At 48.0% G+C, this 12,611-nt stretch overlaps 1 protein-coding gene across 1 annotated transcript in view; it reads left to right on the top strand.

The window, feature by feature from the left end:
- Ccdc60 (coiled-coil domain containing 60) overlaps positions 1–12,611 on the top strand; it is a 60,132-nt gene that overhangs the window by 23,918 nt on the left and 23,603 nt on the right. The window contains exon 7 of the mRNA XM_036171662.1: positions 4,057–4,164. Coding sequence (XP_036027555.1) covers positions 4,057–4,164 — 108 coding nt within the window. The remainder of the gene's footprint in view (positions 1–4,056; positions 4,165–12,611) is intronic.

A 12,611-nucleotide genomic window follows, 5' to 3' on the forward strand; every position in this document is an offset into this window, starting at 1 on the left:
AGTAACATGGGGCCCGACAAGTAAAGGCCCTTGCTGCCATGTCTGGTGGCCTGAGTTTGATCCCTACAGCCTGCGAGGTGGAAAGAGAGAACTGATTATTACAGTTTGTCCTCTGATGGACACAGGTGCAGCACAACACACCCCCTATCCCCAGCACATCAAAAATTTTAATAGTTACTTAATTAGTTACTTGGTGTCATTAACTATTTAATTAATTATCTAATGTAATAATTAAAAAACTATAAAGAGACAAAAGAAAAAAGAAGCAATGTAAGGGAAGAAGAAATTATTCTGGCTTGAGTTTGAGGGGATTCAGCCCACCGTAGAGGGGAAGGTGAGGCAGTAGGTGCATCAGGAAACTTGCTTCTGCCTAAGCTGATCACAAAGCAAAGAACTCAGGCCAAACCAAGCCAAGACACAGCTCCCAGGGCCCTGATCTGCCATCTAGTCATCACGTCCCAGAGGTTTCACAGTCTCCCAACACAGCACCATTGTCAGGGGACCACCTCAAACACTGAGCCTATGGGGAACACCTCACATTCTAACCATAACATTAGTCTACCGAAAGGCATGAGGACAGGCTCTGCGTGTCGTCTCTTAAGCTGGAAGCCACAGTATCAGCCAGGGTAGACCAGAGAGAGCCTGGTTAGCCCCTCAGTCCCAGTGCAATTGATCCCAGAGCTGGTTGATAATCCTGAATTAACTCTGGGGGGATCGATCCCATCATCCCCAGGAGAGACTTGGCTTTTACCTTTCAAAAATGGGAGGGGCGATCTAGAGGACTGAGACACAGATTCCTACCATCTCTTTACAATGACAAGGCTGTCCCTAGCAGCCTTTTCTAAATATCCGTTCAATAAAGGCATGCCCACACCCTGTGTCCAGATCTGCCATTGAACACTGGCGTAGATGGCTGTAACAGCATTGTACACACGGTCTGGCGGCTGTGAGAGGAAACTACTGTCGCCCCCACTCACCCACCCAGGATGTTCACCCCTACCCCTTGGGTTCCTAATGTATTTGCTGAGGTGTGTGGCTGCTGGTTCTCAGGTTCTGAGCCCAGGCATTGCGGACATGAGCTTTGTGCAACCTCATGCGGAGATTTTATCAACTGTGCTTTACAGTCAAGTGTTTTTCTCTTTAAATCTGAGCGTTTGTTCTGTGACCTGGAGAGAAAAGGCAGATCTCTAGCAAGCATGCTTCCAGGTTTTGTTTTGCCTATTTCCAAGTTTGTTCACTACAGATGAGGTGAGAGAGTGTCGAGTTTCCGACTCCTTGTAAGTGATCTAGACCCATCAGATGAAACCATTTCCTGTTGAAAAATGGCTCTCCCCTACGGCAAGAAACATCAGCAGGGATTCGGGAGGCTGGACTCAGATTCCAGCTCTGCCATTCGCTGGCCTTTTGACCTTCGATGAGTTCTGTGGTCCTTTATAACTCAGTTTCTTTTATCTACGAAATAGTGATGCCAATGGTACCCCGCCCAGACTCAAGGATGACAGTAATCAATGGAAAGTGAACCATTAAAACAGCGCTGCTCTTGGGGGTGTTCACGGTTTCTATTGGGGTGGTGCTGTCACTACACATTATATCTCAGTGGCCCTGAGCGTGAGAGTTGCACCCAAGCTATCGGTCAGGGAAAATGTCAGATCTAAAGAAACTGGTTCCCACCACCTTCCATTCAGTAACCAAAAAGATGCTGAGCCCATCTGTGTCCATGCAGCAAACCATGCGCTGGCCATGACCATGTGGCCTGCAGGTTCTTGAGAGCAAGGACAATAAAGAGTATGGAGCTGTACTAAAGCAGGGACCTGAGGGGTAGAGACAGGGGGACATATTGTAGGGATACCCTTGAACAGATCCCAACCTAGACCTGGAGGGAACAAGGAAGGCTTCCCAATGACCTTAATACAAATAGAGTTTATTGTCTCCCAGTTCTGGGGACTGGACGTCTAAGAGGCTGGTCTCTCCTTGGCCACACAGCGGTCCTCTCTCTGTTTCTTCACAGCCTTTCTCTGTGTTGTAGTCACAGAGACTCTTTGTGTACATATTCCCTCTTCCCACTAAGAACATCAGTCAGACTGGATTAGAGCCTTCCAAAATGGCTCCATTTTAAGTGAAGTGCCCCTTCAAGGGCCGAATCTCCAAATACACTCACTTGGAGGGATTGGGTTTGCAGTTTTAACAGAAGAATTTCGAGCTCCACAATTAAGCCCAGGACAGGTGGTTTAGGGAGTTTGGAGACGTCAAGCAAGGGTGGAGAGGGTCCGCTTTGACTTGTTTGGGGCACTTTCCGAAATCACTAGGATGGAGGTGATGGGAATAAAAGAGGGATGGGTTGAGAGATCCTAGGTGGAAAGGAAAAGGGAGGAGAAGATAAGAAGGGAGGAGAAGGGAAGGGAGGGAAGAACAGAGAAGAATGGAAGGAGAGAGTGAATGGATTTGACATTCACAGGTCCCATGACTCCATCTACAAGCTGATTTCATCCCCAGCACAAACCTCCTTGTTTACCCCACCTCCACCCTACACATCCACAGCCTAGGCCTGCAGGGTCCCTTGTCCCAACCTTTCACAGCTTGTTGACATTACAGTGAGGGAGAATCAAGGGGCTTATAGCCCAGGAACAGGCACACAACACTTTGAATTCATTGTCTAAATGCAGAGCTACCAAACCATGCTGTCACCTGCAGTGGGACCCAAGATGGTGCTAAAGGAAGGAAGAGTTGTACGTGGTAAATTGCTTATAGAAGGAAAATACTTTTCCTCATCCAGATGGGTGTGTGTGGAAGACACACACACACACACACACACACACACACACACACACACACACGGGTTGGGGTGGCTAGTTGTCCTTAGACATGATAATCACACCCTCCCTAGCAAGAAAGGCTGGGGTGGGGGCAGCTCTGCTGGATGAATGGAGGGCTGGCTCTCAGGGGGAAACTCTAAGAGAGGAGAGATCTTACTGGAAACTGAGAAAACATCCCTTCCTGCTCCTGGGATCAGTGGTCTGGGCATAGTGCAGTTTCAGGAAAGAGCTATCACGAAGCTGGGTAATGGAGGCCTCCTTTCCATTAGTGCGGGATGAGAAATCTTGCAGGATGGGGGCGGCTTCCAGGACTACACCTTGTTTCCAAGAAAACCACAAGCAGCAGGTTAACCCTCTCCTGACCTCACTCACCAGCAGAGTGACCGCCAGACACTGGCTTCATCAGTACCTAGTCAGAGCTCAGCTCCCTAAGGCACAGTCTCTAGGGCCGATCACTCTCCAGTTCAAATCCTCGACACCACCCATGCTAGCTGTGTGACCTCAGGTAACTCACTGGCCCTCTTTGAGCCTCAGGTCTCTCCCAGGTACAACAGTCTATCATGTTGCCATGGGCATTAAATCGAACATTTAAATGCCATCTCTGCCTAACATGATGAGTAGCATGATCCTGAGCAAAACTCGCTGTGCTCTCTGGGCCTCAGTTTCCCCTTCTCTAGAATGGAGACAATAATTCATTCCCCATCAGGTTGTTGGGAATTTTAAATAATATGGAAAAAAGCACACCAGTGAATGTCTGGTTTGCTGTGGATAGCATAAGGTCTCCAAACGATCAGAAATGCCCATTAGACGGATTGTCAAGGCGTGTTTTTCGTTCATTTTCAAATAAGGTGCTCAGTGTGTTTTTCAACCCAGTTAATGTTGTTTCCCGTCTCCAGGCTTTCCTATACCCCCAGGCTATTTATTGCATTTTTTAAAATAAAATAAATGACTGGACATCGGTGGGATATTAACTGCCTCCAATTCTCATTTTTATTTGCCTGAGTCATGACCTCCAGCTAGGGGAAAAATCTACCCACCACACACAAATTCAGAGGAACAAATTCAGAGGATGCACTAGCTTGATGGCATGACTGGGTGGCTTCCCTAACCCCTCTGAACTCCAGTGCCCTGGTGTGCAATGTGTGCAAAACACTCACCATGTGCCAGCGCACTCACTGAAGCCAGCGCAGCCTGGCTGTGATCTCCATGCACGTTGTTCTAAAAGGATCCTCTGTCTCTGCAGGGATGCCCTCTACCGGCAGCTGTGTGCGCTCCACTGGCTCTTAGAGGCCCTGACTATCGACTACACCCACCATACCATGAGGCCCTTGATTGCCTGCTGGAACCCCAAGTAAGGCCCGCAGCCCTGCAGCCTACCCTAAACCAGCACTCACCTGGGTGGTAAGGGGTGGGGATCTCATCCTTCCCACTCACCCCCCCTTTGGTGTTTTTGCTGGGTGACTTGCTTTAGGAGTTGACATGCTCTATGGATCCAAACCCAGGTAAGCTGGAGCCAGCTCCTACACTCTCTCCAGAGTCCATTGCACACAAGCATCTCTTTCTGGTGCCATGTGGCAACACACTGGTAGCTTTAAATGGGGCACAGTGGGGGAACATTTACTCTACAGAATAGAATTGGGCCACAACCAGATTTATTTCCAGGCCTCCTCCTCATGATCTTACTGTGTCTCCTCAGCATTTCTGAATGCTTCTCTATCTCTGTCACTCCCCCACCACACACACACACACACACACACACACACACACACACAGCACACGCACACACAGCACACGCACACGCACACGCACACGCACACACACACACTTTTGCTCTTTGTTCTTATTTTTCTCTTTTGGCCCAGGGAATTGTGCTTGCTTGCTTGCTTGCTTGCTTGCTTGCTTGCTTGCTTGGGTTGGTTCATGGGTTCACTGGTTCATTGGTAAGTGAGTTGGCTGGTTGGGTTGGTTCATTGGTTGGTGGATGGGTAAGTTGTTGGGATGGCTTATCAGTTCCTTGGTGGGCAAGTTGGTTGGTTGGGTAGGTTTGTTGGTTGGTTGGTGGGCAAGCTGGTTAGGTTGGTTCATTGGTTGGTTAATGAGTAAGTTGGTTGAGTTGGTTTATTGGTTTGTTGGTGGGTTGGTTGATTGGTTGGGTCATTGTTTGGCTGATTGGTTTCATTTTTGCTCTGTTGGTTTTTTAAATATATATTAAAGGTTATTTCCCCACTTACATCTAAGGTACTTACTTGTTCCTGGTTCTAGAGCAGTTGGGTACATATACCCAGATGGGAACTCTAGAGAATGTTGAATAAGCCATGAAAATGTAAGCCATGTCACCACCACAGGGATGACTTATGCCAGAGCTCTGAGGTCACTGTTTCAAGAGCTGAAGAGACAGTTTTCAGCCTGTAGACAGTTTTCAGCTGGTAGAGACACCATCTTTGGGAAGTCCCAGAATGTTGTTTGCCAGAATGAAACAACAGCAACATAAGATGGTAAAGAACCCCAACTTGAGGGATTGGATCTGTACTGTGGAAACCCAGGCTGAGTCAAACAGACCGGCTCCCCGTGTCCCATGTCACCAGTAGCCCTCATCTGCATGCCCAGGCCTTGTAGTCCCAGCACTGAGGAGCAGAGACAGGGACTCAATGGCCAGCTGGTCCAGCTGAAATGTTGAACTTCGAGCTCAGGAAGAGATCCTGTCTCAAAAAATCAGGTGGAGAGCAATAGAAGAAGACATCCAGTATTAGCCTCTGGCGTCTGCGTGCACCCACACAGATGAGTGCACTCCACACACACCCACATACACACAGACACGCAGGCATCCGTCACACACACCAAAAATTAATTCATGAAAATTACTTTCCATGCATCATCTGTAGTTCTTTAAAACACAACTGCCCAAGTTATAAAAGTGGATGCAGTTTTCTCTTGCAAAAGCCTCCCCCAAACCTCATAAGTACATACATAAGGCATGGAAGCTTTTACACCGCCTCGGAAATCCCTGCCTTAGAGTGTAAATCCCTTGCTGAGGGTGTAAGGTGCCTCTTGCCCTTGTGACGACACACAAATACAGCTGCAGCAGCGGTGACTCACAGCCATCTCTCCACAGTGCTCCACACAAAGCTTATAGTCTTTCACCATGGTAAAGAATAACCAGCAGGGGATTCTCTCCCGTCAAGCCCTGTGGACAGCTGCTGTTCTCACATGCTTGGCATGGCACGTCACGCTTCATAGAACTCTCTGCTGCATCTCCTTCATGCCCACTTGCAAAGATTTCTTGGGACTGGGTTCTGAGAAACATGACTTACTAGGTCAAAGCAACATGTAATTTTTTTCCCCACAGCTGATTGCTTGTACTTCCTAAAGACAAAAGGTCCCAAGCCCATGGATGCCTGATAGGGCTTTATCTCCCAGCTAGTCACCCGCCCCAGTGTTTTCCTTTGACATATGGATGCCCTTTCTCACACATGGAAGAAAGCCCATCAAGCAGGTCTTGGGTTGGGATGATAGGAAGGTCTATCTACAATGCCTTCGGTTGTTCTCAAAAACGTGCTCACAATGGGAGCCAGTGTTTTACCAAGACTCATCAGGCAGAATCCACTGAGAATCTAAGCAGGCCTGGCTCCTGACAGACAGAACCAGGACCAGACCCAGCCACCAGAGGAGGAGAGGCCACCCAGAAAGATATCCACAAGGAGTCAGGGTATTTGGTGGAGTTCGATTATTCTAATATAACCTTCTCTCCATATGGGGATTTTTTTTAACCGGTGGTGGCAGACAAGCTGGTAAAGGTTTAAGTTACCTGTTCTCAGGGCCCAGAGAGCCATGACTTATAACAATGCCCATCGCCATAGTATAAATATGTGAAAACCCCACCATGGCTGATTTCCACCCCATGTGTGGTGTGGTTGAACTTGGAGCTGAGAAGCTGTAGTGGCTATTCTTAGTTGTCAATGTGACAACATCTGAAATTAACGAAAATCCCAACAGAGGGTCACACCTGTGAGGGATGTACTACTTCTAATCTGATCTACGAGGTGGGAAGACACACCTTTAATTCAGATCTTTTGAGCTGGGAAAACACATCTCCGTGGGCCACACCATTTGCTGGAAGCCTACATAAGGACGTGAAAGAAAGCTTTTGCTCTGTGCCTGCTTGCCCTCACTCTCGGTAGCAAGTCCATCCCTTCACTGACATTAGAGCCAGATTCTTCAGGATTCTGGCATAGACTGAAGACCAGTTGATACACCCAGCCTTGTGGAGTGAACAGCTACTAGATTCTTGGACCTTCCTGCTCATACCAAGCCATTGTTGGATTAGCTACAGTGCAGCCCTAAGTCATTCTAATAAATAATTTCTATATACATAGAGAGCGGTTCATTCTATAAGTTCTGTTACTCTAGAGAACCTTGACTAATACACAATCCATGTGTATGAGCTCTTAAGAGCCAATGAGAACCAATGTGAACTGGCCCCAGCATACCACCATATAGGATTCAAAAATATATGTTATTATTGCTGTTAATTATGGGGTTGAGTTCCCTAGAAAGTACATGAAAACATCTTTTCAGTGAGCCAGAAAGCAGGACACCTTCTCCTGGATGCCTAGTCCATCTTTGAGGTCTCACCCCATGCCATCACATCAACTTCCCAGGTCTGGAATGTATTTTCCTAAAACCCAGGTGACTTTGAATGACCAGGATCAAGAGTTGGGGCATCAGTTCAGCCTGGTATCCCAGACCCATAACCACAGCTAAGTAGACTGGTTAGGCAGGGGGATTTCAAGTTTAAGGACTGTCTGGGCAACTTAGCATGACTGCATCTCAAAACAGAAGGCTAGACAGAGCCCTGGAGTATACATCTTTGCCAGTGCCTGTGTCAATCGTGTGCAAGACAAAAGCCCTCGCTTCAGTCCCCAATACTGAAGGAGAAGGTGGAGTTTGGACATCAGCCTAGATGAGTCCACACCCTGCCACTTGCTATCTGTGTGATCACAGGCAAGTCACGTAACCTCTTAGCTTCCATTTCATCGCCTATCAAATGGACTGCTGACCCCAAAGAGTTGTTCCTAAGACTGGGCAAGCTCATGTCTAGAAACACAGTGAATGTTCATTCTGTGACAGTCATTGAAGATAAAAATCTCTACTTGAAAGAGCTGATAGAGGTGTGCTCATCAGCATCGCTGAGACCTCAAGCTAGTAAAGAAAGTAAGGGGGCTGGAGAGATGGCTCAGCGGTTAAGAGCACTGGCTGCTCTTCCAGAAGTCCTGAGTTCAATTCTCAGCAACCACATGGTGGCTCACAACTATCTGTAATGGGATCAGACGCCCTCTTCTCTCTGATGCTCTATTCTGTCATGCAGGCACCACATGCAAGTAGAGTACTCATATACCTAAGTAAATAAATCTTAGGGAGGGAGGGAGAGAGGGAGAGAGGGAGAGAGAGAGAGAGAGAGAGAGAGAGAGAGAGAGAGAGAGAGAAAGAAAGAAAGAAAGAAAGAAAGAAAGAAAGAAAGAAAGAGAGTTCTACTACCAACAGATGATATCCATGGTGACTGGGCAAACATGCAGGCCGGGGAGAAAAGCCACACCAGCTCTCACTAGTGGCAAGCCTCAAGGAGCAGAGAGGGGAGTCAGCTGTCACTGGTTTACCATGCAGCGTTGGTTATCTAAGCCTTGTTACCTCAGGCTGTCCCAGAGAGTCGACATGGGCCTTGTCAGAAAGCCAGGTGGGACGAAGACTGGCTAACGGTCACGCAGATGCTGCTTGTTTTACACTTTGTAGAACATTCCCATGAGTGCAAGGCTTCTCAACCTACGGATATAGTGAAGTAACTGAAGACCGTGGTGCCGTGAGGCTGTGGGTTTGGGTGGGGCCTGAGAATATGCATTCTAGCAAGCTCCCACTAAACCTAACTTTCATGGAGAGTCTAGACACTCAGGGTTAGTGACCTCCTGCTACCAATAGCGCCACCTCCTCCTAAGGGCTCCGAAGCCACAGCAGCACCACCCGCTTGGGACAGGCTTCCAGAACATGACCCTGCAGAGTCTGAGCCAACCTGAAATACAGAGTAAGTTTTCTCTTATAAAATAGTTTGGGGAAGCCATTCTGAATGTGCAATTTTGCAGATGCAGAATGTGTGCAAACGTGGGCTCTTTGACCTAACAGAAGAAGAACCCTTCCCCATTTGAACCTCTGCCTCGGAGGTTATCAGCAACTACACTTCCAGGATCTAAGTTTTCGTCATTGTGAAAAAGGCAGCAGGATTCTGAACAGCACACAAAATAAGCAACTTTCTAATTTGACTATTTTTATCTTTAAATGGGGTTCCCTCTTTGTCATGTGGGACCATTCCCAACCACTGCTGGGAATATCACAGTAAAGGAAGTGGGCCGTACCACTGCCCGCTGGAGCTTCCATCCCAGGGAAGGGGCTGGAGGATGCAATCCATAGCAAACATGCAAAGATCAAGATAATCTTCAAGACTACAGAGATGGCAGAGAGGAAGAGCCCTTATTGCTCTTACAGAGGACCAGAGTTGGGTTCCCAGCAACCCCATGGTGGTTCAAAGCCATCTCTAACTCCAGTTCCAGGGGATCCAACGCCCTCTCCTGACTTCTGTAGGAACCAGGCATGCATGTGGTGCACAGGCATATATGCAAGCAAAACCCTCATACTCATAAAAATAAATGGAAGTTTTAAAAACCTCCAATAGCAACAAGCACAATTGCGAGGCATCTGATGGGAGCTATGACAGTAGTGGGCGGGGCTTGCTTTTCAGTATGATCGCCAAGGAAGACGCTCTTAGGATGGGCATTCTGGGTGAAATACCTGATTTACCCCCCACTCTGCTCTTCCCAGCCAACACAGTGGCATCCCTCCCCGCTCTGGTGCTCAAGCCAACACCTCAGGAGCAGAAGAACACAGCACAATCATCAGTCACCTTATTTCTGAAGGAGCAGGACAGGGCTACCTGGCTTGGACCACGGCAGCCTCCTTGGTGTGGAATCAGCATCTCTTCGCCCTCAGCCGCAGAGCCCAGTGCACATCCTAAAGGAGCCCACACGATGCTCATCTTGAGAAGCGCACACTTTACCCCGAACTGGAGTTGGGAAAGTGAGAGTGTTTGAGAAATTTGCTCTGATTGCCCTGACGGATAGACATTGTCAAGTGACCGCCAAGAACAAAATCTGCTCGGAGGATACAGTTTAAAGAGATGAGCCTGTGCCCAGCGCTCTCTCCCCTTGATTTCTGAGAAACGGGTGCCCCAGAAAGCATCAGCAGGGGGAAAATTACGGTCTGAAAATCATAGCTTTCTCCCCTTGAGAGCTGCCGGCCCTACCTCCCTTGCCACCAGAGCCAGCCCCTTCTCAAACCACACCAAGATCCCCATGGATGAAAGCGTGTTATTCTTTTTAACAGCTGACCCAGATTCACCCATTTGAGACCCATTTCTTTTCACATCCACAGCAATCTAGTGGCTCGGCTCATTTCCTTAGCCCCATCTTACAGACGGTACAGACGGGGACTGAGGTTAGGAGAAGCTAAATAACTCTGTACAAATCACACACATAGAAGGCGGGGTCAGGCAGACTCCAGCAGAACAACAGGTTCTGATACAAAAGGACGATCACCTGAGGTCCCGGGACCGCAGTCAGATCAGCTAAATGAGCTAAATTTACTTCCTCCTCCCCACCTCTGAAACGGCCTTTGGCTCAGCCTCCACACCCAACACCGGAGCCTTGCTCATTATAGCAATGCAGGGAGCCAGGAGGACGGAGGTTCTGTGTAACCCAAACTCCCATTATCAGCAGAGCATAGAACCTGCTGCCTTCAAGACTGGCTGGCAAAGCATCCATCCACCCAACGAGCCACCTGCCACTCTATGGTTCATGCATTTTTTTTTTTAAATAACAAAGCAAATCACAGAGACACACCCGACTTCGGGGGGGTGGGGCGGGGAAGTGGGGTTCCACTTGGTGAACAGCGCTAATAGGGAAGGTTCGCCAACTGGCTTTTAGCCTCTGCAGCGAGGTGGGTGCAGCGAGTGGACTTCCCTGCTCCGGCTGCTTTTGATCCTTCCTCCCCGCCTATTGATCTCCCTTTTGGGTTTATTTGCTACTGAGAAGGAAACATCAGAGAGACCGGTTCTGCCTAACCTGGCCTCTCCTTTATCAATAGCTTTGCAGAGGGAGTGCGGAGGGATTCGCCAGGTCTGCAGGGATCTGGATGCGTCTTTAGTTCATTTAGCCTGCCGCTTGAAGTTGCAATAGACTTCAGGTCGCCTTGGAAGTCGGCATTAGCGGAAGGCTTCTATCTTCCTGATTGGACCTGAATATTTAAGATTTCGAAAGCTCGCCTGGGCCCAGATTTAATTCTGAAAGGGGATGGAGGTTGCTTTTGAACTTCAAGAAGGCACTGGCAGCTCAGCAGGGGCTGCCTTAGCAAAGGAGGAAGCCAAAAGCCCCGTGGTCATGAAAGACACCGCGGAACACCAAAGCCCACCAAAGCCGCCCACTGCTCAGCCTGAAATCAGGCTTCGGAAGAAGCCGCTGTTTAAACACTGGAGGCTGGAGCTCTGCTCCTTCCTCTGGCTGGATTTTAAATATTCCCTAATTTGATTCCTCGGGGGACAAGCAAGCAGAACCGTCTCAAATGAACTTCTCTGTTAATTATTCAGAGCTTTTTACTGTGTAATCAACATAAAGCCTTACAAAAAGCTTGGCGGCACATCCCACCCTACCCCAGCTCGGCTCCCACCCTGGGGTCTGTTTCTTGGGTTATGGTTGTGAACTACTACACACCCAACAGGCCCTGCCTCAGGGGCAGAAGAGCCCGGCTCCTTACTGGTGATAGCCTGTGGATCTGCTACTCTGAACCTCACATCATGAGAAGCCAGCCAGTTCATCTGACCATTTCCGTCCCCTTTCTGAATACTTTGATCCACAGCCATAACGTGGACATACCCTGACAAGCCTAGACACTGTGAGTGCCCGGCCTCCACCTATCAAAGTTGCCTTGATCACTTTATCTCCTCAAATCCTTGATCTGTCCAGCCAAGTAATTCACAGGTCTCACACACCCAAACTCATCTTTCAGAGAAAAGGGGATTGATTAAAAAGGAAATGGATGTGTGGAGGTATGGATGGCTGGATAATGAAATTTATGAATGGATGGGAATGTGGATGGGTGGGTCTGTGAATGGATAACTGTGGCTGGAGGGAAGGGTGAATGGGTGTGTGGTTGGGTAGATAGTTGAGTGGATGGTTGGATGGATGGATGGATGGATGGATGGATGGATGGATGGAAAGGTAAATAGACAGTAGATAGATAGGTAGATAGATAGATATATAGATAGACAGATGGATAGAGAATGAAAGGATAGAGGGATTTGATAAGCCAATTGATTGATCATATAAGAAGTTATATCACACAGTAAGATTCCTCATTTGTGTATCAATAAGGACCCAAGGTCCCATAACCATGAAATTCAAAATCTAACGGCTCTAAAAACTCAGCTTGTTCATAACTCATTTGGCCACAAAAATCGGACTTAAACTAAAATGAAACAAACTGAGACTTAACATAGAATCCCAATCCTTCACTGAGTATAAGTATCTACCTACTTTGTTCCAGAAGTGTTATGAGTCTGCTTGGGTCCATTGGAGGGGTTATAGTGATAAACAGTGCCTGTAACATATCTCATTCAAAAATGCCAGCATGGCAAATTTGGTAACATGTCTGTTGTTGGGGTGCAGGAAATCACCCACAGAGCCTGTTGGGACTTTGGTCTCT

The sequence above is a fragment of the Onychomys torridus genome, chromosome 22 (genome assembly GCF_903995425.1).
Source record: "Onychomys torridus chromosome 22, mOncTor1.1, whole genome shotgun sequence".
Lineage (NCBI taxonomy): Eukaryota > Metazoa > Chordata > Mammalia > Rodentia > Cricetidae > Onychomys > Onychomys torridus.